Source organism: Anolis carolinensis, chromosome 1 (genome assembly GCF_035594765.1).
Source record: "Anolis carolinensis isolate JA03-04 chromosome 1, rAnoCar3.1.pri, whole genome shotgun sequence".
Taxonomy (NCBI): Eukaryota; Metazoa; Chordata; class Lepidosauria; order Squamata; family Dactyloidae; genus Anolis; species Anolis carolinensis.
This window is the reverse complement of record NC_085841.1, coordinates 173,496,163-173,523,539: the sequence shown is the minus strand read 5'-3', so window position 1 is coordinate 173,523,539 and position 27,377 is coordinate 173,496,163. Positions and strand designations below refer to the sequence as shown.

The 27,377-nt window shown below is 40.3% G+C and overlaps 1 protein-coding gene across 3 annotated transcripts in view; it reads left to right on the top strand.

The window, feature by feature from the left end:
• Window positions 1-26,881, top strand: part of LOC100557540 (cysteine-rich venom protein pseudechetoxin-like) — a 67,229-nt gene extending 40,348 nt beyond the window's left edge. For all 3 annotated transcript variants that reach the window (XM_062959167.1, XM_062959150.1, XM_062959159.1), the window contains exons 10-16: window positions 13,843-13,904; window positions 14,594-14,701; window positions 22,584-22,671; window positions 23,726-23,874; window positions 24,794-24,888; window positions 25,902-25,990; window positions 26,631-26,881. In XM_062959167.1, coding sequence (XP_062815237.1) covers window positions 13,843-13,904; window positions 14,594-14,701; window positions 22,584-22,671; window positions 23,726-23,874; window positions 24,794-24,888; window positions 25,902-25,990; window positions 26,631-26,758 — 719 coding nt within the window. In that variant the 3' untranslated portion in view covers window positions 26,759-26,881. The remainder of the gene's footprint in view (window positions 1-13,842; window positions 13,905-14,593; window positions 14,702-22,583; window positions 22,672-23,725; window positions 23,875-24,793; window positions 24,889-25,901; window positions 25,991-26,630) is intronic.
• Window positions 26,882-27,377: the final 496 nt, after the last annotated feature.

Genomic DNA, 27,377 nt, shown 5'->3' with positions numbered 1-27,377 from the left:
CTCTATGTTGTGTTCCTCTCTTCAACTTGGTGTCTCTCTCCATCTGTTGAAAAAAGGAAATTGCCTGCAAGACACACCAATAATTTGTTGTACAGCCGTTTTATTTTCTCAAATTTTAATCTATTTTTAACAGATTTTATCCCACAATTGTTATCCCACCAGATCTCTGTTATATGTATAGCACCATGTTTAACTTACCAGCACTATAACCTTAGGTTTGTCTTAAAACTCTCTGCAGTGGTGTAAAATAGCTAAAGCATTTTTGTTTTCATTTTTATTCTTCTGAGAGTTTTATTGTGACTCCCATTCTTTCTCTCAGCTTCTCCTGTAGAATTCCCATTACTTTTAAAGCTTGCATTTAGACAAATGTTTTAGCTACCATCTCCAATTCCCCAAGAATTTAGTTTAAAGCACTATTGATCAAATTGGACATGCTTTTGCCAAAGACATTCTTCCTGGTCTTTCTGAGATGTAGACCATCTGTCCTTTTAGGAAGTGAAAACAATGGTCTCAGAAGCCAAATCTCTCCCATTGACACCATCTGAATAGCCAGTCATTCAGCTATAATGTCTTTCTGTCCCTGTGTGGTCCTCCATCTTTCTCTGGGAAAACTGAAAATATTGTCACATGTGTCATTAAACTCTTCACTTTTCTACCTGAGACTTCATATTCAAGGCAGTGGTTCTCAACCATTGGTCCTCCAGGTGTTTTGGACTTCCTAGCCATTTTACCAGCTGCTAGGAATTGTGGGGGTTGAAGTTCAAAACATCTGAAGACCAAAGTGTGAGAACCCCTGATCCAAAAAAGTCTACTTAAAGGTATTTCTGGCACTGTTCCTGATGTCAGAAGAAAGGGATAATATTTTCTGTTCTTCCTTGGCTCCAGCAACTTGTCACTAACATCCTGTATATACATCCTGTATATCCTGTACAGTAACTTCTTGTTCATCTTATCTGGCTAGCTAACATGTACCATCTGTACCCTTGGGCAGTACATCCTCTACCACAAGCACCTTTTTCTTCTGGTTGCAGTTGATGGTTAGGCTGGTTCTTTCCTTGGTATGCAGTGTCTCTTGCTTCTGGTCTCTTTTCTGCACCCCTTCACCACCATCATCCTCAAGAAGATGTAAGAGGCAATTGAACCATAACATAACCCAATGTCTGTTTCTCCTTGGAGACTAAGAATATCACGATCTTGATCCATAATCCCAGATCTAGCCAAGTCTTAGCCACAGAAATCTCTGCCTCAGCCTCTCACAACACAACTGGTAAAGCTGGCCTAGATGACTAAATTATGGAGCAAATCAAACACTTGGGGCCCAAAGCTGAAAACTGGCTTTTGAAATTCTACAATCAATGCTTGGCACACAAACAGATTCCCAGAATATGGAGGAAAACTAAGATCATTGCCATTTTAAAACCTGGTAAAGATGCCTCCAATGCCAGGAATTACCGACCAATCTCTCTCTTATGTCATCTATATAAAGTATATGAGAGGATGCTATTAAATCAATTAGGACCTGTCATCGAACCTAAGCTTATTGCACAACAAGCAGGTTTCAGACCAGGGAAAAACTGTACAGGTCAAATTCTTAATCTGGCTGAGCATATCGAGGAAGGCTATGAGAAAGGCTGCATTATGGGAACAATTTTTGTGGACTTTACGACAGCCTATGACACGGTGCAACATAGAAAAATGCTGCATTAAGTCTACCATATTACCCGGGACTTTGACTTTACAAAAACTGTCCAGACCCTACTGGAAAACTGCAGCTTCTATGTGGAGTTTCAGGGCAGGAAAAGTAGATGGAGGAGGCAAAAGAATGGTTTACCCCAAGGCAGCGTTTGTTGTGACTGCGCCTTCGGGGATTATGGTTGATGGTGATGGAATTCGAAGAGGAAGAAAAAACCCTCGTGATGAGGGTTCACTGGAGGAGTTGCGCAGGAAGCGACTTAGAGAGCTATATGGGGGATCTTCTGAGGAAGATTCAGATGGGGAGATGGATGCTGAGGAACAGGTGGTGGCTGGGGAAGCGGGCACTGAATGGGCACAGCCACCGGAGATGTCTGGGGATTTGGGGTCTATGGATACTTCTGAACCTGGGGTTTCTGCAGGAGCTGATCCCAATTGGGATGCTTGGAGAAGGGAGGATGGTTCTTTAAGTGTTCATGGGGCTAAGTGTGGGCAGGATGATTGGGACTCCGACGAATTGCTAGGTACTCCAGATCCACGAGCTCTAGCTGTGTGGAGTTCAGACTCTGAGTAGATTTGGGACACCTGGTGTTTGGGTGTGAGTGTTTGGTCACCCAGGAGGAAGGGGAATAAAATGGGAATGTTTGGCCACTGCACTTTGCGTGTGGCAAGGTGTTGCTGAGGCGCCATTGGGATCTCTGTGCTTTCGTGAAGACTGGACTTGGACTGTGATTCGGATCTGCTGATACCATCTTTGTGCCTTTTCGTGGGCCTGGTTTGGATGACTGCACCCTCTTCGGACTCTGGATTGGTATTTGACCTGGCTTCTGGCTTCGCCCTCTGACTGACTACTTTTCCCGGCTTCTGACTACTGGTTTGTCTTTCGGAATTTCTGCTGCCTCCTGACCTGACCTTGGATTCTTCTGACGACGGCTATTCATCATCCCTTTGAGGCTCTCAGCTTAGCTGCACCGTGGAAGCAGTTTTACTGCTTTTCTAGTTTGTTTATTTTCCAGCAATTAACTCTATTTGTTTTCCAAAGCTGAATTGAAGCGTTATTTAGTTTTTTATTGAATGCCAGCATGGGAAATTAGCGTGGCTCGTTTTTGAGTTACTATTGTCCAATCTACTCTCGAAACACTGAATAGTGAAGTGTTTCAAGGATATTTCCTGTGTTTATGTTATTTTTTGGCTTATCTTCGGAATAAACTCTGTTTTGTAACTGGCGTCTGACTCTTGACAGCGTTCTTGCCCCGACTTTGATTAACATCTTCACGAACGATCAGCCACAACCACCACTCACAAAGAGCTTTATATATGCTGATGACCTTGGCCTAACAACACAAGCTAAAGATTTTGAAACAGTTGAAAGCCAGCTCACTAATGCCTTGAAAGATCTCTCCAGCTACTACAAAGAGAACCACCGGAAGCCAAACCCTGCCAAGACACAAGTGTGTGCTTTCCACCTACGTAACCATGAAGCCAACAGAAAACAAAGTTACTTGGGAAGGCCAAGAGCTCGAACACTGTTTCCATCCTAAATATCTTGGCGTCACCTTAGATCGAACACTAACATATAGGAAACACTGTATGAACACCAAGCACAAAGTAGCTGCATGCAATAACATCCTGCGGGAACTTACTAGCAGTGCATGGGGTGCAGACCCACAATTAATAAGAACATCAGCCCTGGCCTTGTCTTTCTCAACTGCTGAGTACGCCTGTCCTGTCTGGCACAAGTCTGTCCATGCGAAGCTGGTGAACATAGTACTGAACGAAACATGTAAAATAATCACAGGATGCCTTAAACTTACACCTGTTGATAAACTCTATAAGCTAGCTGGCATCTCCCCCCCCCCCCCCGGATGTGCGATGGGAAGTTGCTGCTAACGGTGAGAGAAATAAGGTCAAACACTGTGAAAGCCATCCTCAAAATGGCTATCAGCCTCCTACCAGCAGACTCAAATCAAGAAAAAGCTTCATGAGAATCACCACTCTTCTTGATGTTCCCCCAGCAACAGCAAGAGTATCTCTCTGGGCAGCTAAACCAGGCAATCCCAACTGGATGGCCCCAGCTGGGACTTTCTCCAGGGGCAAACCAAGAATGGGCAACTTGGAAGTCCCTGAACAGACTGAGAAGCGGAGTGGGCAGATCAAAAGACAACCAGGCAAGATGGCACTACCTGGAGGAATCCTCCACCTTGTGTGACTGTAGAACAGAACAAACAACTCCTCATATGTATGCTTGCCCATAATGCCCTGCCTCATGCATGGAGGAGGAGTTGTTTAAAGCTACGGACAATACGGTTGCTGTTGCCCGCTTTTGGTCTAAAACTATTTAGCTGTTTGTGATTCCTTTATTTTATCGCTTTTAAATTTATTTATTATGCAATGCTTTTGACACAAAATAAATAAATAAAACACACACAAAAACCCAGATGAGACGTAGAGCTGAATACACAATAAAAGGCATGTCTACTTGGTTTTAGCCTTTTTTTTTTTTTTACTAAGGTCAGTACAGTCACCTACCTTTACTTTCAATGGATTAAAGATACCTCATCAACCTACTGGGGACTATTAAATAATGTTTTGATGCCAAGACAAGCTTCAACACAGACATGTTTTTCATCTTCATATGAGTATTCCTGCCCTTTAGAGGCATGAATAACGTGTGTTATGGGGTCTTTAATTGTAACTTTTGATGATGATGATGATGATGATGATGATGATGATGATTATGGTAATTCTTTATTTATATCCCGCTTTTCTCCCTCACGGGACCCAAACCAGCTTATAACTTATTAAAATCATATAAACAATAAATCAATAATAAGTATAAAACAAGATAAAATAAACAGTTTAAAACTTGATAATGTTAATGATGGACATATGTGGCATTTAATCTAACACAACTTTTCCTAATTATGTATATATTTATAGCCTACTTTTCCCTCAAATTGGATCCAAAGTAGCATATAAGTGGGCATTAAAAAAATTATGTTACATGGTGCATATGATGGTTATTAAAGGGGAGTGAGAACATTTTTACGGTGAATCATGACAAGAAGAGTGGCTGGAAGCAGTCAGGATGGCTATCCAGTCGATTCAAGCAGCTACAAACACTAAAAGCAGAGTATGGGCCCCAAATGACAGGGTAGCTGGCTGGGTACAACTAACCTGATTTTGACAGACAGTGATAGATATACATTTGTCAAACAAAGACTAATGAATACCATTTACTTTTTTCTAGGTTGAAATGTTCACTTTCCCATACTGCTTGTTTGTTACTTTTTGTTGTTTATTCGTTCAGTCGCTTCCAACTCTTCATGACCTCATGGATCAACCCACATCAGAGTTCCCTGTAGGCCATCACCACCCCCAGCTCCTTCAAGGATGAGCCAGTCACTTCAAGGATAACATCCATCCATCTTGCCCTTGGTCGGACCCTTTTCCTTTTTCCTCCCATTTTCCCCAGCATCATTGTTTTCTCCAAGCTTTTCTGTCTTCTCATGATGTGGCCAAAGTACTTCATCTTTGCCTCTAATATCCTTCCCTCCAGTGAGCAGCCGGGCATTATTTCCTGGAGGATGGACTGGTTGGATCTTCTTGCGTTCCAAGACACTCTCAGGATTTTCCTCCAGCATCACAGTTCAAAAGAATCTATCTTCCTTCGCTCAGCTTGTTCTCGTATCCATAGGTTACTACAGGGAATACCATTGTTTTAACTATGTGGACCTTCGTTGCCAGTGTGATGTCTTTACTCTTCACTATTTTATCGAGATTGGTCATTGCTCTCCTCCCAAGAAGTAAACGTCTTCTGATTTCCTGGCTGCAGTCTGCCTCTGCAATAATCTTTGCGCCTAGAAATACAAAGTCTGTCACTGCCTCCATGTTTTCTCCCTCTGTTTGCCAGTTATCAATCAGTCTGGTTACCATAATCTTGGTTTTCTTGATGTTTAACTGCAACCCAGCTTTTGCACTTTCTTCTTTCACTTTGGTGATAAGGCTCCTCAGCTCCTCCTCACTTTCAGCCATCGGAGTGGTATCATCTGCATATCTAAGGTTGTTAATGTTTCTTCCAGCAATTTTAACTCCAGCCTTGGATTCATCAAGCCCCGCACGTCGCATGATGTGTTCTTCCTACAAGTTGAATAGGGAGGGTGAAAGTATGCAGCCCTGCCGTACTCCTTTCCCAATCTTGAACCAGTCTGTTGTTCCGTGGTCTGTTCTTACTGTGGCTACTTAGTCGTTATACAGATTTCTCAGGAAACAGACAAGGTGACTTGGTATCCCCATATCACCAAGAACTTGCCACAATGTATTATGATCCACACAGTCAAAGGCTTTAGAATAGTCAATAAAGCAGAAATAGATGTCTTCTGAAACTCCCTAGCTTCCTCCATTATCCAATGGATATTGGCAATTTGGTCTCTTGTTCCTCTGCCTTTTCTAAAGCCAGCTTGTATATCTGGCAACTCTCGCTCCATGTATTGCTGGAGACTACCTTGCAGGATCTTAAGCATTACCTTACTGGCATGGGAAATAAGTGCCATTGTACAGAAGTTTGAGCATTCTTTATGTGAATATTTGCCCTGACCCTTCACTAGCGTAGAGCTTTTAAAACTTTTCCCACTCACTATCCATTTCTGTCTGAGAAATTTTTATGTGATCCAGGTATATAAAATAGGCATAAAAATCAAACAGTGTATTATGGGAGAATTGGCACTACAATGTTATTGCTTAAACAGAAACTGAAAATGTATATAGCTCATAACAGACAACAATAATGAACAGAATGGAATCAGTATTATCCCTGCTGGTAGTGTGATTACATCATTATTTTCATATCACAATATTGCTTTAGGAAATACAAATGTGACCATTCTTCTTTTTTTTAAAAAAAATGAATCTGCAAAGAGTTAAACAGCCTTCTTGGTCCTTCTTGCTTTTTTCTACTCTTCTAGTCATGAATGAGCTATTCATACCTTCTGGAGACTCTTTGTTCAGGTTTTTTTCTTGTTGAGAAAGTATAAGAACCAAAGCAACTTAAACACAGCAAAGACTTGCATTCTGGTATTCATCGCTTCTTGTGAGCTGCACAATAAGGTAACTATTGTAGTGGTTATCGGTTTTATACATCATGGCTGTTGGTTTGTGTACAGCCATGTACTAATTTCTTCAAAGCTGTTATGTCATTGATGTCATATATAATAGAAATTAAGTATAGCCATCAGATTTGAATAGCTATTGTGTTGATAAGCTTTCAGAAATAAATAAAATTCCAGTTGATTTTCATGAGCAGGAATTCATCTCTTTACTAAAACAGTGGCCTGTTGAATGCAGAATAGTGTCAGATGAATCATTCATTTACTGTTTCCAGATTAAATGTTTATTGAATATTTATGAGGTTGTTATCTCCAGTTGTTCCATAACACAATTCAATTTTCTCAGTGGTTTAAGCATAGAATTTACTCTTAGGGAATAGTTGGACATTAGAAACTATGCATACATTTAGTTCTTAAAGTCCTTGTAGTAAATTACCAAGCCAAATGTCTATGGATTTTACTCATAAAAGCATTCATCTGAAATAATTTTTCTGGTTTTAGTCCTGTAACAAGTGTATGGTTGTCTCTACTGATCTCTCCTTAGTATCTCCTTATCTTTCCTAAATCTCACTCCTCTGATCAAAACTAGCTACGCGTATTTATAAGCTAGGCTCCAAGAGTTGTAAATTCTGAAGCCAAACAAAAAGTTGATAATTGAAGATTACAAACACCCAGAGAAATTAGGACTTCAGATTGCTATTCTTTGAATAAGCTCTCTTTATCTTCTCCTTTCTTCTCTTAGGATAAGAGAACCTTCCTGTTCCTTATCCAACCTTTGTTTCAGACATATGAACAAGTATTCTGTAAAAGAGAGATAAGATAAGGATAAACTTTATCTAGTTTCACTTCAAAGTTAGGCAGGTTGATCAGAGCAAACCAGAAGCTTGCTTGTCCCATTTGTCATGATCTCTTTTGGAAGCTACTTGTCCCTTGGGGCTGAAGGGATATTGACCAGGGAAAAAAAGAAATGAAATAGCAATCAGCTCACTGTTGTAAGCCAGGAGCACAAGGAGGAACTCTGGAGCCAAACTTTGAACACTTACTCTGCCATTTGGACTGACCAAAGCAAGGATTAGACATTGCAATTTCTCTTTCTTCAATCTCATGTTTAGTGCTTAGTGGTTGTCATTGTCACCTTCTGACCATTTGATCATAGGTTTGCTTTTTGTAACAGGTTGTGTTTTTAATTTAATTTTAGTTGTTAAGCTAAATTTTGTTTTTATATGTTGGGCTGTCAATTTTCATTATTATAGGTGTATTGTTGTTGTGTTTGGGCCTTTTATGTTTGGAATCCGCCCTGAGTCCCTCTGGAGCGATAAGGTGGAATATAAATTATTATTATTATTATTATTATTATTATTATTAGTTTAATTTCTGAATGCCACCACTACACAGGTGAGAGAAGGAGCTTGCCTTGCCATTTTGGAGCCCCATCTCAGCCACTGTTTGCTCCTGACATTCTGAAGGAGGCACTGTGTCTTGTGACTATTTTCGTCTCATGTTGATAGAAGGTAAAGGCTTCCTCTTGACATTAAGTCTAGTCGAGTCCGGCTCTGGGGGGTTGTGCTCATCTCCATTTCTAAGCTGAAGAGCCAGCATTGTCCATAGACATCTCCTAGGTCATGGCCAGCATGACTGCATGGAGCACTGTTACCTTCCCACCAAAGTGCTACCTATTGATCTACTCACATTTGCATGTTTTCGAACTGCTAGGTTGGCAGAAGCTGTGGCTAGCGACAGAAGCTCACCCCGTCCCACGGACTCAAACTGCTGACCTTCCGGTCAGCAAATTCTCTAGCCTAGCGATTTAACCTGCTGCATCACCGTGGTCTGATGCAGTACAACTGCCCAACACAAAGCAAGTGTATTTCCATTTCCACAAGTTTTTGTACATAAACATACAAGGACATTTTGGGCCATATATATTTGAAGGTGAGAAAATGTCTCTAAACATCCATGTAGCTGGAGGGGGAAAAAAATCTGTCAAAGATCAATGACTGTCATTTGGGGAGGGGGACCGAGTTGTACTTTGAAAGCTGCTGCATGAAGTTGCAAATCTAGTTATAGCAAAACGTGCCTTACTGCTCCCCAGGACCAGTTTTTCTGGCCAGTCTGAAAATCCTGGCTTCTTTTGTTAAAACAATAGGCCTATTCAGAAGCTATATACACACACACAGCATCAGTGATTAGTTCACATATAATTATCCTTACAAAATAGAGGGGGAGAGCAGGTGAGGAAATGGAAAAAAGATATTTAAGGCTATTTGAAACTACCTTGCAACTGTGTGGGATGAATCCTGAGTTGTTAGTTCTGCTACCTATAGTTTAAATTAGCCAGGATTTGAAATGTTCATTTTTAAACCTCTTTGTTACTGTATCTGTTACCTAAGATCTACAACCTGTTACTGTGATTTCAATATAGACAGTCACTTGCTGGGTTTCCTATTACTAACATATTACCATTGCTATGACTATTGTGCCACCAAAGATCTAGCTAGCATAAGTAAAAACTTCACCATTTCCTCAAAGCAAGCCGCTTATGTAGACAGTGGGCACTGATGTTGTGTCACCAGATTAGGAAACCACAACGCTTGACACATGTCGAGAAAACCCACAAGGCTTGCTATGGCTCAAGAAGGCTTACCATTCATATGAAAGAGTAAGTGTGTAAGAAGGTGAATTGATAGGTAAAAGATGAGACAACAGGGGGGAAATGAATAAAAGCAAGTAGACTGTCTAACCACAGAGTTAGAAAGTTGTGCTTTTTTTGGTTCTGCATAATGGGATGACCAAGAGACTTTCCACTTGAAGCTGTTTGGACTTCGATAACTTTTTGGTCAGTGGATTCAGGGCGCATCTCCATTGTCATATAACGCAGTTTGAACTGCATTATAATAATCAGTGTAGACTCATATAATGCAGATTGAACTGGATTATATGAATCTACATTGCAATATAATCCAGTTCAATGCAGCTAATCTGCATTCTGAAACTGCATTATATGGCAGTGTAGATTTCTGATTACAATAACCACAAACAATCCACACCTAAAATTCCACCCAGCCACCCACTCACATAGATACAACCACTGCCACTGTGCAGGGCACACAGGTGTTGTCTCAAAGGCAGCCAGACAGAGCCCCTCTCACTTCCTCTAGCACAGATTGCTCTTAAAGTTTATTATTGGGTAGATTTCTGAGCTGCAGAGAAAAATCCTCTAAATCCTCCCACATTGGGCTGCTGATTTCTCAAGACAGTATTTGTCACTATCCACCTCTTCCATGCACACAAATATTCCCCTCTCCTTCCACTCTCTTTTATTTTGGAAAGAACAAAGGCAGGTTAACATTTTAAAAGTTTTTTTCTAATTCCAATAAAGCTGTATTGTTGGTCCAGCATAATTTTTCCAATGTGTCTCCTCTTTCCCTCCTTAATTCTGACTCCTCTGCTACCATTACCTTCATAGCACCTACAAAAAGAGTCATAGTGATAGTTGTACAATTTTCCATCTTCATGATCCATGTGATCAGAAAATCAAACTGAGAAGCAAAACTTCAAGACATGAAAATGTATGGTATTGGTTTGGTAACATATGACTGGCCTAATGATTTCAATAGCAGAAGAATCTCATGCTTGTGAATCTCAAGTTGTGAATCTCAAGTTTGCGCCATATCATGTCCTACAGTGCAGAGCTTACAAGATCTTGTAGCACCTTATAGAATGAGTTTTATGAAGTTGGTAGCATAAGCTTGCATAGAGTTGGGGTGCATCTACACTGTAGAATTAATGCAGTTTAATACCACTTTGACTCACATGGCTCAATCCTATAGAATAATGAGAGTTGTAAATTTTTGAGGGCTTTAGCTGTCTCTGCCAAAAAGTCCTGGTTCATCACCAAACTACAAATCCTAAGATTTCCTAGCATTGTGCCTCAACAGTTAAACTGATATCAAACTGCATTAGTCCTACTGTAGATGAAGCCATAGTCTATTTTGCCTCTAAGGTGCTACAAGATCTTTTTGCATGCTTATATTCCAGACTACTACATTGTTTCTTGGCATGTAACATAGTGTTACTCATTGCCTTCTGCCTTTCACGAGAAATTTTCATACTCAAATTAATCCCTAATCCGCTTAAGCAGTCAATGGAAACTGATACAATGGAAGGCATGTGCATCTATTGTGTCTCTATGCTGATGCTAATTGAATTTACGCAATAGCTAAAAGATGGTATGCCAGACATCCATTCCAGTAATCCTGACTGGGTATCTTCAATGCATAAACAAATACAAACCAGGAAGAAGAAAACATCCAGAGTTCCTGATATTTCAACATCAGCAGTGAAAGACTATAGAGTTTCTTAAGTCATCATTTACTGGAAAGATGCACATTTGCTATCCACTTATAGGAAAAGAAATATCTTACGATTCTTCCGAGTAGGTCAAATGTTATCTAGATCACTATTCCTTCTTTTATTTACTGCTGCTTCTTTTCCCGCCACATCCAAATTACTCTTTACTAATCATATGATGTTTAGGCTGTTTTCCATTCTTTTTCAAAGAATTCTGTTCCTAGGTCAGGTCTTTTTCCCCAAAAAAATATTGTTATTTGTAGACATGATTGTGAAGTATGTTATATTTATATTCTTTTATTATTATGGTCAATAAGTAGCATCAAAATGTGAGGAAACTTCAAAATAGGAACATGCTTGTAAAGTACGTTATGATTGTGAGCTGTTGGTGGGTTTTGCACATCAGTAGCAATGGGTGACTTAATTACTGGGAAACAGCAGGATATGGAAAACCCTGGTGGCACAGTGTGTTAAAGGCTGAGCTGCTGAACTTGCGGACCGAAAGATGCCAGGTTCAAATCCTGGGAGCGGAATGAGCGCCCGCTGTTAGCCCCAGCTCCTGCCAACCTAGCAGTTTGAAAACATGCAAATGTGAGTAGATCAATAGGTACCACTCTGGCGGGAAGGTAACAGCACTCCATGCAGTCATGCCGGCCACATGACCTGGAGGTGTCTATGGACAATGCCGGCTCTTCGGCTTAGAAATGGAGATGGGCACCAACCCCCAGAGTTGATCACAACTGGACTTAACGTCAGGGGAAACCTTTACCTTTACCTTCCCGTCCATACCTGTATTAATGGATATATTAATTTATGTGGAACATTCTTTTGGCATAGGGAGTATAACCACATGGACGTTTCTGATTACAGACAGTCCCCGAGTTACAAACATCTGACTTACAACCAATTCTGTTTTCTTAGCCCAATTTTCTATGTGAACCACACAGAAGACACAACATTCAAACAATTGGCTGTTGCATTGTTCACACATAACCCATAATACACACGTCTTCATTTTTTCATCTTCAAATTTAGTTACAAAATATTTAAGAAATAGGAATTAAAGGCTCTGTTCTCTATGAACATTTCATAATCTCATATATGAACTTGTGCAATAATTCAGATGCTTATAAGAAACTTTAAATGGATTATTTAATCTCTTGCTAGCATCAAGAAACAAAGTTTTTCTGTTGTATTAGAAAATTATTGTTCAATTCCCAGAAATGAAATCATTACACGTGTGAACATCTGTCTGATCATAATTACATAGTGCAATTTACCGTTGAACATTGAGTCATTTGGCAACTCAGAAAACAGGAAGTCTATATAAAGGTATTAGCATCATCCACTAACTTCCATACCTTCTTACAAGCTACAAAGAAACTTTTTCCAGTCATACTCAGGAGAATAAGGTAAGGATTCTGCTTTACCAATGTTGTCTGCTTCCAAAAAAGTGAGTAGCAGTTAGTGAAGTTAGGATAAGGAAGATGCACCTTCAGCATCAGATTTCTACTGAGGAGAATGTACAGTATAGAGGTTCTCTGAGAACAGCAGTTCTCTACTTTGATGGTAAGCCTGAAGATACCTTTACATCTACAACTTCAGGCATGGTGTTTCATTCACTCTCCCAACTCACCCGCTTGCCGTTCAGGCACAGTGCTTCAGGCAGCTGAATCTGAAAGCTGAACGCATGCACCCATTTGTTTTCATCATGTAATAGTCGCACACTCCTTTTTCTGAAAAAATAAAGGGATCAAAAGCGTGACTATTATGTGATGAAATACAGTAATGCTATTCTACCTCAAGTTGGTTTATTTTTAAGATGGCAAAGGCCTGCAGCTGACAGGTGGTAACATCTTTGTATGCCACTATGTTTGCTGCTTCTGGGACATATGTTCCACATTGTATCCTTCAATATATTAAGCTCAACATAGACAAAAACATTAACAGCCATGGGAAGATTTAAACCATTTCTACTTGATTTCCCAAAAAGCTATCCATAGGCCATAGATATACCTGCCATTGCTTCAAGGAACTTAGGAAGGAATGACCATATTTGGGGAAGAGAGGAGTCAAGACTATGGTTTGAGTGATATATATTTACTTCATGGCTGGCTAAAGCTATGCAAGCATTTTGGAATCTAAACCACCACACACAAAAGATATCCCCAATTTCAGTAAGTAGACTGTATAGGAGCCCCCAGTGGTGCAGTGGGTTAATTTATTTTATTTTTATTTATTTTATTTACATCACTTTTACCTCGCCTTTCTCCCCGAGGGGACTCAAAGCGGCTTACAATAAATAGGCAAAAATTCAATGCCTAAAAACAATGTAAAAACAACAATTCAAACCGCTGTGCTGCTGAACTTGCTGATCAAAAGGTCGGCAGTTTGAATCTGGGGAGCGGGATGAGCTCCTGCTATTAACCCCAGCTTCTGCCAACCTAGCAGTTTGAAAACATGCAAATGTGAGTAGATCAATAGGTACTGCTCCAGCGGGAAAGTAACAGCACTGTATGCAGTCATGCCAGCCACATGATCTTGGAGATGTCTATGGACAATGCCAGCTCTTTGGCTTAGAAATGGAGGTGAGCACCCAGAGTCAGACATGACTAGACTTAATGTCATGGGAAATATTTACCATTACATATAGACTGCAAAAGTAAATAGAAATCTTTATGCCTTTTGTTTTCAGAGATGGGCTTGTTCATTGTCTTGCTGTGTCTTCCTACTGTACTGCAACTATTACCTGGATATGTAAGTTTCTAAAATTTGCAAAGAGTGCTAGCAATCCTGGCTTATGTTGAACAGCTATTAAAATCATTGGGACATAAATTATTCCAGGGGTCTTTGATGGGAACTCGCCACCCCTTCCTTCCTTCTTCCCCCATACCTGGTCTCCATCTGACCCTGACATGGTGGGGCCAGTGGTGACAGCTGCAAAGGTAAGTGGCTGTAGTTGAATTCCTTCTGGGTTGCATCCCCCTTCACCAAACCAGAAATTTGTTGACAAACTGCTTTTTAAAGTAGATCAGGAATGAGGCATTGGGGGGGGGGGGGGGGCTGGAGAAAGGAGAGTTAAGCAAAGTAAACGGAGAAACTTCATAGCATTTTTCTGAAGTCGCATACACATATACACAATGTGCTGCAAGCTCAGGCATAGATCGGCAGACTCCATTCTTGGATCCTCAAAGCTAAATTTGTGGAGGGAGAGCTTTTTGCATCACTACTGCTTATTAATGAAGGATGGATTCTGACAAGCAGAGCAGCCTTGACTTGAGTGAAAAACCAGAGGCGAGGGCGGGAGGGGGAGATAGGGATCCCTTCAAAAGCCTCTCCGCCACTTTTTTAGTGATGTCATTGCTAAAATCAATTGCTATGCGAAAAACTGGTTTATATTCATATCAAGATATCCACGTGAAAAAATGTATCTCCTGTCACTTTAGATGCATACAGCAGAATCAACCTCCATTGAAGATCAAAGAATCATTGTTGACAAGCACAATGCCCTGCGTAGAGGAGTCAGACCATCTGCTAGTAACATGTTAAAAATGGTAAGGCAAAAAAAATATTGCATGGTACCTCCTTGGCCTTTCTGTTGGTTACAATGTGCACCTTTGCCAGTTGAAATGTTTTGACAGGAACAAAAGCCACGACTAGTCTCACTGATCTGTGCTATATATTTCCTTTGCAATTTAATCCTAAACACATTCACTCAGAACTGCATCCCACTGAGTTGAGTTTGAGTCGTACTTAGGAGTGAAGCCACAGCATGATGCCCTAACTCACTGGAGTTTCCTTCTTTTACATGAAAGACAGTAAAGATTTCCAAAAGAATACTAGCTTAATCTTTTATTGACTACAGTCCACTTCAACACATGCAATCTGATGTCGTTTTATGCTACAATAGATTAGCACAGCTATCTCTTTGAATGCTATCTGAAAAGCAGTGCTTTCAAACCTGTGCTAAGACTCCTATGAGGCTGAATCTAGTGCAGTTTCAGAACGCAGATTAACTTCATTGAACTTGATTATATGAGTCTACACTGCCATATAATCAGTTCAATATAGTTAATCTGCATTCTGAAACTGCATTATATGGCAATGTAGATTCAGCCTGAGTTACACTGAAAAAGTTTATTTTCATTTGTGGAGCAGCCTCCTCAGATCCCTTGTGTTAAGATTTGTAAACTACCACATTTCATCACATAATAGTTTCACCCAAAGTTTTATGGTCCCGTAATGGTTTTTTTCTTTTCCTCACATAGTCATCACAGGTGTTTATAAAGCTGAGAAACTCTCTTTTCTCTTCACAGACAGTGTAAATAAACACGAAGCTCGCCCTCATCCCTTTCTCCCTCAAGGACAATTTTAGCAAACACAGAATTCTTGAGTGTGCATCCTGAATATAAAACAGGGTGTTCTTTATTTTTTTAAATGGAATTTGGCGAACAGAAAGCAACAATTTTATTTCATTACATAATAGTCGCACCTCCCTTTTTCCTACCAAAAATGAGATTAAAGCAGTGGTTTTCAACCTGTGAGTCCCCAGGTGTTTTGGCCTACAACTCCCAGAAATCCCAGCCAGTTTACTAGCTATTAGGATTTCTGGGAGTTGAAGGCCAAAACATCTGGGGACCCACAGATTGAGAACCACTGGATTAAAATGTGATGATTGTGTGATGAAACACGATATTTTGTTCATTAGATTTTTTATATCTGCTAAGTATCTGAAACAATAAAACCTTTCAACTCTATGAAATCATTGCATGCCAATGGAAAAGAAGGCTTGTGTGTCCTAAGTTTGTCATGTGAGGATCTGTATAGGAGCTGATCATGTAAATTCAGTTTAAACAAACAAGCTTGATGAGAAACAATCATAATTATGGGGTGGAGACTTGTCAAAATATAATGATACATTTCCTCCGATCTTGGCTTCATATTCCTTTTGACAGATAATGTCAACATTCTTGCTTACTTTTAGTTCCTTCTTTGTGTTGCTCTCTTCAAAATAGTTTCCCATACATGCTTTGCCTTTCTCCTTCCCTTCCCCTGTCTAGGCATGTATGCGGAACGAATAGACACTTCTTAAAGGCACAACTAAGTAGAAGCTGAGATAACATCTATTTACCAGAGAGTGCTATCACTGCTCAGGTTCACAATACCATGACGTAGTGAAGCCAAAGCTTACCGGTTGAAAGCCTGGGACTTTAGATTATAAGAAAATTGACATCTGTCATCTATCTCATGCTTACCACTTTATCTGAATTTGCCTGTAGGGCATACCATAATTGTGAGAAGATATTGTTTTGTGACCTTTCCCAATCATAATCTATCTATACACATAATAAAAGTGTCCAAAAGCCCTGCCAATGTCCTCCACAAATACCATCCTGCCCACCCTCCAAGTGAAGACTTTCATGCGAGGACCATTTCATCTTAGATTTTCTGTTTTTCCTCCACCACAGGCATCCCAGTGTTCTTTTCTCTTGCATGACTCCGCCCACTGCCTTCACAACTGGCGATTTCTACTTTCTATAGGTTATAGGGCCATCTTGCTTAACTTAAAAAAAACACTGTTCAGTGCCAGGAGTAAACTATGGCTACTTTCCATTTTAGGTGTGTGTGTGTGTGTGTGTGTGTGTGTGTGTGTAGGCATTTGGCCAGTCTGTGGACCACCAGACCTACCACAGGTATCCTTCTATGGATGAAGGACACTGGCGTTTAGTACTCTGTGTCTATCACATAAGAAATTTGTCCCCTAATGTATTTAGGTTTGTACTTTGTCTCCCAAGAGAGCCCTGTTTGCTATCTGGAGAACTTAACTGTTTTCCAGTACAATTTGTTGTTTACTAGTCAAACTGGATGCCCAATTTACAGTGAAATGGGTTGTAGAATCTTTGACTCATATTAGTTTGTATGTAATTTTATTCAGGTTACTACTGCCCACTCTCTTGAAAATTTCAGAAAAAAATGTGTGTAGTATTTGACTTATTTATTGGCAGATCGGAGCAAGTCTTAAACAGAGACAATTGCCAGATTTCATTTTTCTGGCCACAAAAACAGAGAAGGAAATTTCTTCTGTCTAATCTAGTGCTGAATTTTGCTGCTATTGTGCATTATTATTACTAGCTAGTTTAAATGTATCAGTCGTGTATTTACTTTTACTCTAATATTTTAAGGCATAATGCAGTTCATTCTAGTTAGATATACTTTAGATCCTTTAAATTATATAGCCATCTCTTAATAATAATAATAATTTTATTTTTATACCCCGCCCCATCTCCCCGAAGGGACTCAGGGCGGCTTACATGGGGCCAAGTCCAGGTCACAAACAATATAAAAACATAACAATAAAACAATCAATCAACAATAAAACAAGTCATAGGTCAAGATACAGTAAATATACTATGATAAAATCCTGGGTCGGCTCTAAAAAAGAACTGGGCCAAAAAAGTGCAATTAGTGTCAGATTCAATCAAGGTGAGGTAGATCCCAGAATGATTGTCCCATTAAAGTGCTGGCGAAGGCATACACTATGGCCTGCTAAAGGAATAGGGTATAATAAGTGAGATAAGCAACAGGTCAATCTATTACTATGGAGATCAGTCACCAAAGGCCTGTTGGAAGAGCCAAGTTTTCAGGCTCTTTCGAAAGGTGAGGAGGGTGGGGGCCTGCCTGATCTCCCTGGGGAGAGAGTTCCAGAGCCGGGGGGCCACGATGGAGAAGGCCCTCTCCCTCGTCCCCACCAACCGCGATTGCGAAGGTGGTGGTATCGAGAGGAGGGCCTCCCCCGACGAGCGTAGAGACCGTGCAGATTCATAGGGGGAAATGCGGTCACAAAGGTAGGTGGGTCCCAAACCGTTCAGGGCTTTGTAGGTGATCACCTGCACCTTGAATTGGGCTCGGAAAATAAACGGCAGCCAATTGAGATCCTTGAACAGTGGTGTTGAACGCGCCCTGTAATTTGCTCCAGTTAGAAGCCTGGCTGCCAAACACGACTAGTTGCAATTTCCGGGCTGTCTTCAAAGGCAGCCCCACGTAGAGCGCATTGCAATAATCCAGTCTGGAGGTAACTAAGGCATGGACCACCATGGCCAGATCCGACTTCTCAAGGTACGGCCGCAGCTGGTGCACAAGTTTTAATTGTGCAAAGGCACTCCCAGCCACCGCCGACACCTGAGCATCAAGTGTCAGTGCTGAGTCCAGGAGGACCCCCAAGCTGTGGACCTGCGCCTTCAGGGGGAGTGCAACCCCATCAAGCACAGGTTGCCACCCTATGCCCCAATCAGACGTACGACTGACCTGGAGGACCTCTGTCTTGTCAGGATTAAGCTTCAGCTTGTTCACCCTCATCCAGGCCAACACAGCGGCCAGGCACTGGTCCAGTATCCAAGGGGCTTCCTTGGATTTTGGTGGAAAAGAGTAGTAGAGTTTGGGTGTCATCTGCGTAGAGATGGCACTGAACTCCAAAACTCCGGATGACCTCTCCCAGCAGCTTCATGTAGATGTTAAAAAGCATGGGGGACAGAATAGAACCTTGAGGGACCCCACAGGTCAATGGCCAGGGGTCCGAGCACGTGTCCCCCAGCTTCACCGACTGCGAACGGCCCTCCAGAAAGGACTGGAGCCACAGCAAAGCTGTGTCCCCAAGGCCCAATCCAGAGAGATGTCCCAGAAGGATACCATGGTCGATGGTATCGAAAGCCACTGAGATGTCCAAGAGAACCAGCAGGGTCACACTCCCCCTGTCCAGTTCCCTGCGGAGGTCATCCACCAAGGCGACCAAAGCCGTCTCAGTACTGTGCCCAGGTCTGAAACCAGACTATGATTGGTCCAGAAAATCAGTATCATCCAAGAATCCCTGAAGCTGAGAGGCAACCACCCGCTCCAAGACCCTGCCCAAAAAAGGGAGGTTGGAGATTGGTCGGAAGTTACTCAAAACGGTAGAATCTAAAGAGGCCTTCTTCAAAACTGGCCTCACTATCGCGTGTTTAAGGCAAGATGGAAATTTGCCCTGTTCTAAAGAGGCATTAATAATTCTCACAAACCAATCTACCAACCCACCACTGGCCTGTTTTAAAAGCCAGGAAGGGCAAGGAAAGTGGTCGCCCTCACCGCTCCACATTGACTTTTGCAGATTTGATTAGAATGCTATCTCTAGAGATCTCTAGGTCCTCCAGTGAGACTCTGAGGTCATCTTCCTCCAGATGTTGGCCATTTAGGCCCCCTCTACACTGCCATATAATCCAGATTATCAAAGTAGATCATCTGGATTTTATAGAGCAGTGTAGAAAGGACCTGAGTCACAACGGAGGACAGAAATTCCTAGACAGAACATTCTCTAGTAATCTCTGTGGTCCTCCAAGGTGATTCTATCATCAACCTCTACTGGTGGTTGACTATAGAGTCATGCTGGAGAACCTAGTGATTCCTAAAATGATATTTTCTCAAGATATATATTCATTTTCACAGGGGTTCTATACCTTTCACCCTAGATAATATGGAGAGCTAGCTGTAAATGTTTCATATGTTATTTTAAAATGATATGTACCTTATGTTGTTTTCCTTTCATTTTTTCTGCTTATTTTTCTGCATATTTATTGAATTTCTTTATCTTCTTATTCACTTTCTATCTTCCATTGATATGTTTCCAGCATTTGCTTCTGATTGTTCCCTTTCTTGCATGACAGTGGGCTATTATAGTGCAAAGGGCTTCAACAGACTAAATTATTGATTTAGGACATCAGATGGGGGGAATTTAGCGTCCTAGGATGCTTTGGTCTGGGCAGAGGTTGATCCCCCCTCCATTATATCCCGGGTTCACTTTACCCTATTTAACTGTTGGAGAAGTATAAAAGATTCCTCAGTTAGGTTCTCCACAAGGGATGTTTTGAACAGCTAGCAGAATGCAAAGCCTGGACTACAAAACATCAGAAGCTGCTTAAATTCCACTCCACTCTGTCTGATAAGCTCTCTGTCCTGAACTCAAAAGAGAAGCTCCATGAATATATTTTTAATCATGGTGTTTACCAGGATAGGCAGGCTATGAATCATTCCAAATTTTCCAACAAGTTTAGACCAGTGGTTCTCAACCTGTCGGCTGTGGCCCAGCAGTGGGCCACGAAAACAAAAATCCAGTCTGCGAACCTCCTTCCTCTTTATTTATTTATTTGTTTATTTTGCTTCCACTCCTTTCCGCAGAGCTGACCATTGCATTGGATAACCACATCAGCTCTAGATTATTAAATATGATTTCTGTAGGCGAGCAGATGGCAACTACTGGATAGCATATGTTCTATTTCAGAAACTAGAGCTGATGTGGTCTATCCAATGCAATTTTCTGAATCAGCAACCGCAAATAACCAAACCAAATCTAAAGTTGACAAAAAACTGATTCATAACCCTTTTGGTAGTAATGTTGGAGAGTGGTCCATGGTCAAGTGGGCCCTGGTCAAAAAAAGGTTGGGAATGACTTTTGAGACTGTACAAACTTGACAACAAAAGGGCTATCTACCTGACATTTTCAAAACTTAGTGGGGCTGTGCAAAATTATCATTAGTCCTCATTAGTCAGATTGAATTCATTAAATTCGTACTTACAAGGCAATATCCAAAACGTGTGTGTGGCCCATGCCAAAAACTTAAGAATCTAAACTTACCCAATTCTTTTTTGTTTAAATTTTGTAAATCTTGAAAGGCTCCCAAAGTCAGTTTCATTTTCAGCACAAGCAAGCAAAGCAAAGCCAAAAAGGTTGCCTTTCCTCTTTAGATGAATGGCCAGTTGCAAATAGGAGAGGGAAGCAGCAGGGAGAAAGCAGAATTCACTGGGAAAGAAACTGAGAAAGCTCAGAATTCCAGGAAATGTAGTTTGGGAATGCGAAGAGCCTTATGGCATAAAATTCAAAAGGGCCTGCCCTAAACTACATTTCCCAGAATTCCACTCAGCAGCAGAAAGCCCCAGTCAATATAGGGGAGAGATTTGTCCCTCCTAGCAGTGGCCAGCCAGAGTTCCAATAAATTGTTGAATCTCAAAGAGAAGGACTGACTGATACTTCTAGTAGGTAAATCTCTGTGCTAGGCTGGGAAGAAATCCCTAAATGGAAGTAATATTGGTTAATATGAGAGACTTTCGATGAGATAGCTGTTGTAACTTAAAAAATAACCACATTTTTTTCAAAAGTTATTAGAAAATCCTTAAAATCAGTAGGTGTATTGATTTTTCTGAAGGTTGGGGGGCATGATCCCCTGTTACCTTGTTTCATTATAGATGAAAATTCAAGGAGATCGTCTGTAGTTTCTTTTTAAAAATGATGTTTATAAAAACTTTTAAAATTCCCCAAAACTCTATGGATACATGAAATGTTCAAAACTTAATGGGCTAACAGTGGTAAATGTGTTCAACCATTGTTGCAAATTTAACTCCCAATAGCTGTAAAAATGAGAGAGAAATGAGCCATTAAAGTTTCCCCACTTGTGCAATTACTATAACGAAAAAGTACCGAAATTTCGTTACTCTCGTTACAGTAATGACATTTTTGCTAACAATACTTTAGAAAAAGATTATAAATGAAACACTGGTGCCCCCTAATTGTATAATGAGTTTTGAGATATGTTTTTCATCGATTGCACAGCCCTAAAGCTTAGGCAAGCCTTCACAGCCCTTTGTATTCAAAGTATACCTAAAGCGGTGATTGATGGCAGATACTCAGGCACCCACTGGCTCTTTGCCTGCATGTTTGTGGGGCCCTGGAAATTGAGGATTTGCCTCTTTATTTGTTTTCCTGTTCTTTGTATACTGAGCCAAGAACAAAAATCTTATTCTGTATCTTCTACAATCCAACACAGTGTCACTTTTTTGAGTTCTTCGGCATTTAAGAAGGGACACAATTTTATTAAGACATTGCATATATTTAGAAATGGACATCCATGGATCCTGTGATCCTGGAACCAAACTCTACAGTAGTAGAAACTGGAGCACAATCAGTTATCTCATTCAAACAATTTCCCCAATCTAACTTTTTATAATTATCTATGCTTTCAAAGAAGACAGATTTGGACAAATTATTCTTTTGACTTGTGGAAGAATAGTCCAAAAATAATTTGTTTGAGAGAAATGTTATGCAATCAATATTGTTTTTACAAAAAGTACAGGATCCAGGATTTTCAAATGTTCCTCCTCCCCCAGGCTGGACCTACACTGCCATAGAATTCAGTCGCAAGATACAGTTTAATCACACTGAACTGGATTATGAGTCTACACTGCAATATAATGCTGTTAAACTGTATTCTGAAACTGTGTTCTATGGCAGTGTAAATGGGGCCCAAATTTTGAAGGAAGATGAAACTGACAAAGAGGCAGAGCAGTTTTACCATCTTCATATTTACATTATGTATTCTCAAGAGTTTGTTGTTTTCTTTCTTTTTTCCCATGTAGGAATGGAATGCCAAAGCAGCTGAGAATGCAAAAAAGTGGGCACTCAAATGTATTCAAGAGCACAGCCCAAAAGCAGAGAGAATGGTTGGTGAGTACAATTATAAGTAATCACAATATGAATATAGTTGGCAAGCCTTCCACACATCGGTAGTATTTGGATAATATTGTACCAACAATGAATTTTGGTTCGTAAAACATGAAACAGCAGCAATAATAATATTGGTGATGGCTCATTGTTGGAAAGATAGAGAGCATGTGCTGAACTGGAATAACCTCTCTGCTCTAGCTGCAAACCACTTAATAGAAGTAATAGTAGTAATAGTAGTAGCATATTCCTTGCCTTACTTAACGAAAGGAAGAACAGATTAAGATATGCAACAAGTAGACATATAACACAGTTAAAAACATAAACACCAATGTTATCAGTTAAAAGCTCATGAGTTAAAAGCATACATATTAAAACAATCAATTCATAATATAAAAACTTGTAGTTTGAAAATGATCTGGATAGGGCTGCCAGATTTCTAAATAATTTGGTGTTATATAGTTTGCACTCATGCACAAACAATTAAAATAATACAAAACACTTGGTGGCTGTGAGTTTTCCGGGATGTATGGCCATTTTCCAGAAGCATTATCTCCTGACGTTTTGCCCACATTTATGGCAGGCATCCTCAGAAGTTGTGAGGTCTGTTAGAAACTGGGTAAGAGAGGTTTATATATCTGTGGAATGTTCAGGGTGGGAGAAAGAACTCTTGTCTGCCTGAAGCAAGTGTGAATGATGCAATTGGCTAGCTTGATTAGCTCCGATTAGCCTGGCAGCTTCCAAGCCTGGCTGCTTCCTGCCTGGGGGAATCGTTTGTTGGGAGGTGTTGACTACAAAAACCTTCAGAGTTGCTTAAAGGATTCTTCTACAAAAAAAGGAAGGAATATTGGGTAAATACTTTAGAGGTTAAATCAAAATCCTCATGTATCTAAACATGAGGATTTTGATTTGACCTCTAAAGATTAAATCAAAGGGATGTCCAGCTAACTTGGGGGGAAAGGTGGAATTCTTGAAGTTGGGTTAGAATACTAGAAAGCATTCGTTTTGTGCAGAATTGAGTGTACAAAGTATTTTGCTAATATTTGCTTTTTTCTAGATGGAAGACAATGTGGTGAAAATCTGTACATGTCAACGGCAGCTACTCGCTGGGATGTCGTTATTCAGGCCCTTTACGATGAGGAGAAAGATTTCAAGTATGGCGTTGGAAAAACAAGCCCAAACGCTGTAATTGGACATTACACTCAGGTAGCCTAATCCTATCTTCTATCAAATGTATGTTCAACTGAAAAATCCATACAATTCATACAGGAACTGGTAGAAAACATATGGGAGAGTGGTGGTATTTTTAAATGATATTAGTGAGGTAAACATAGAATCGTAGAATAACAGAGTTGGAAGAGCTTGTCCAACCCCATTCTGCCATGCAGGAAAAGCACAATCAATGCACCCCCATCAGATGGCCATCCAGCCTCTGTTAAAAGCCTCCAAGGAAAGAGCTTCCACCACACTCCAAGGCAGAGAGTTCCACTGCTGAACAGCTCTTATAGTCAGGAAGTTTTTCCTAATGTTCAACTGGAATCTCCTTTCCTATCATTTAAACCCATTGCTCCAAGTTCTAGATTCCAGGGCAGCAGAATACATGAGTTTTATATTTTTAGAACAATCTGCCATGTATTCTAGCCTTGTCAGAGGCTGGTTCTGCTGCTCCTTTGAAAAGAAATCTGACACAGTAAGGCCCCATCTATGTTGCCACATCCAAATGATGCTCCAGAGAAATTGAAATTTTAAATGCCGATACCTCTCGCATTTTGAGCAGTGTAGAAGGACCCTAAGAGATTACTTTGGGGTCCGCTGGGTTGTTTCCAGGCAGATGGGTCACCATGCACCTTGGCTAGATTGTTCCTAGAAATATGACATTTTAATTCACTATTCAGGCACTAGCATATCATTCTGTCTAACATTTCTTTGTTTTACCATGTCCTCCAGACATTTGTGGAATTAAATCCAATAGCTAGACTCACTGAATCAAAAAGGATTTGCATAAAAACTGACTCAGTGAGATGACTCTATTTGGGAATAGTAACAGAATTTAGGCCAGTATGTCATTCACGTTTTTATGCTACAACAAATATCATTTTTTCTGTGTTTGCTTTGATATCTACAGGTAGTTTGGTACAGGTCTTACCAAGTCGGATGCTATGAAGCCAGATGTTCTAGCGCCCCTTTTCCATTCTACTATGTATGCCAGTACTGCCCTGCGTATGTGTTTTTATGTTTTTGACATATCTAGGATATAATCCTGTTAAAATGTAACTTGCAAAGAAAACCAGTTTACATAACAACTGACATCCCAAGTGTAACTCTAACATATGTTTGAGTGTGTGTCCTTTTGCCATGGCCGGTCAAAAGGAAGATAAGTCCTGCAACAGGGGGAAAAGGAGACATACTATAATTCCATCATAAGAGCACTTTATATTTCCTGATACAAGACCTTAGCCAATGTTTTCAGGTTATTCTCTTGGTGCAAAAAGGATTTTGGGATTATTGTTGATCATAAGTTGAACATGAGCCAAAAGGGTGATGCTGCAGCAAAAACGTGACTGCTACCTTAGCTTACATTAATTGAAGCATTGTTTCCAAATAGAGAGAAGTAAAAGTAATATGCTATGCTGATTTGGCCTTGTCAAAAACATTGCATTCATTTTTGGGCACCTCATTTTGGGCACCTCATGTTGAAGCAGGTTCAGAGAAGGGCAACAAAGATGAGAAGAAGTAAGGAGAACATATGGGAAAAGTTTAAAGAAACTGGGCATGTTTAACTGGGTGAAGAGATGACAGACGAATCACGAGATTATACTCTTTAAATCTCCCAAGGATTATAAATACATAAAGAAAGAGGGAAGGTCTGGTCTCTTCTGCCCCAATGGGTAGGAACAGGTCTAATGGTATTAAGTCACAAGATAGATTTCAATTGAAGCTTAAAAGAAACTTATTGATACTAAGAGTGGTTTGGATACTGAGGTCTCCTTCTCTGGATGTCTTCAAAAAAGAAAGAGGCTGGATTTACTAGGGATGTTTTCAATGGAGATCCTGCACTTAGCAGGAGGAATGGACTAGATGGCCCATGAGGCCCATTCCCATGTGTTTATCTGTTCAATAAATACATTTTTTCCTAACTGAGAAAATCTTCTAGTGACAAGACCAGTGCTGCTATAAGCTTAGATGCATCCAGATTCATTTAGAGTATGCATGTCTTCATATTTATCTTTCAGCGGAAACATAGAGCACTTAATTCCAACGCCATATAAGTCAGGACCACCTTGTGGAGACTGCCCATATGCATGTGACAATGGACTTTGCAGTAAGTGAAAGAAACTTCCATTATAAAAGCAGAAATTTTAAAAAAAATGACACCCAACTAGAACACGGATGCAACGTAGCCTGTTTACTGTCACCATGTTGTATAAGAAAGGAAGTGAGTGAAGATGGCAAGTTTATGCTTATATATAGACTGCACTTCTGAATTTGTCCCTAGGAACAAAGGGTAGTGTGGTAAGAAACCCCCGAGTCCAGACCCTAGAATTGCACCACTGCATATGCCCAGCCAGTAAAAAAGCTGTGTTTGTGTAACTAGGGGCAGATTCATAGCTATTTGTGAAAATCCCTGGAGACCATTTGTTGGGGGCAACAAATAGAGGAGCCAAAATAAAACCCATGATGCTATCACATAGCATTAACAAACAGGAAGATGGGAGAATGAGAGAGACCCTCCCATACAGGACCTTCCATATTTTAAAATGATTTTTGGACTCCTACTTTTTGACTACTACTACTTCAATAAATAGATCTATTTAAATGGCTACTAATATATTTGCAGTGATCTCAAATTCTCTATTTTAAAGAATCTTCCAAATGGCCGTACTTAAGAAAAAATCTCCTTAAAGATTTCCTTCTTGGTTGCATTTCAACTTGTATTAATTTTGATGTCCTTTCATTTTCAGCCAACCCTTGCAAACACGATGATAAGTACTCTAACTGTGGTAGCTTAGCAAGACAACCTGGTTGCAGTCACGGAAATATGATGGAAGACTGCGCTGCTTCTTGCCTATGCAAGACAGAAATAAAATAACAAGAACCTTTTCTGCTCCTTGTAGAAGAACTCTGCATTGTCACTAAAATCATCCCATATTTCAGAGTTTTCTGGGAGGTCAATTTCAATTCGAAGTTATAAACATATTTTCAAAACTGAAAATTTAAGGCTCTGTTTGTTTGTATGCGTGTAATGTTGTCTAATTTTCCATTTTCCACTTTTCTTAAGGTGTCAGACAAAAACATGTACAACACATTCCAAGATAGTTTCAAACTATAATAAGTAAATGCTAATACTGGAAACCAGAAATACAAGATGGGTGGATTACTATGCAATCTCACAGCATCACTGGCGGAGTTGCTGCTATACCATGATGTGTAAAATGTAGTATTGCTCCCTGTCCTTAACCAGCAAGTGAAGGAATGCCACCACAAGACACAAAAGTCAATACAGCAACACATGTGCCCAGAGTGATAGGTGACTCTGCTGTCAACCCACAGTTTTTTGCAGATGATGCCCATTTTACCCATGCAGAGAAGGTCCACACATTTCTTAGAATTATTCCCTTCAGCAGCTACAGAAAAGGAAGCTGGAGCAGGCAAGCATGGACGATGACCTGTCCTGAGAGCAGGTAAAAGAACAGAACATTAAGTTGTCA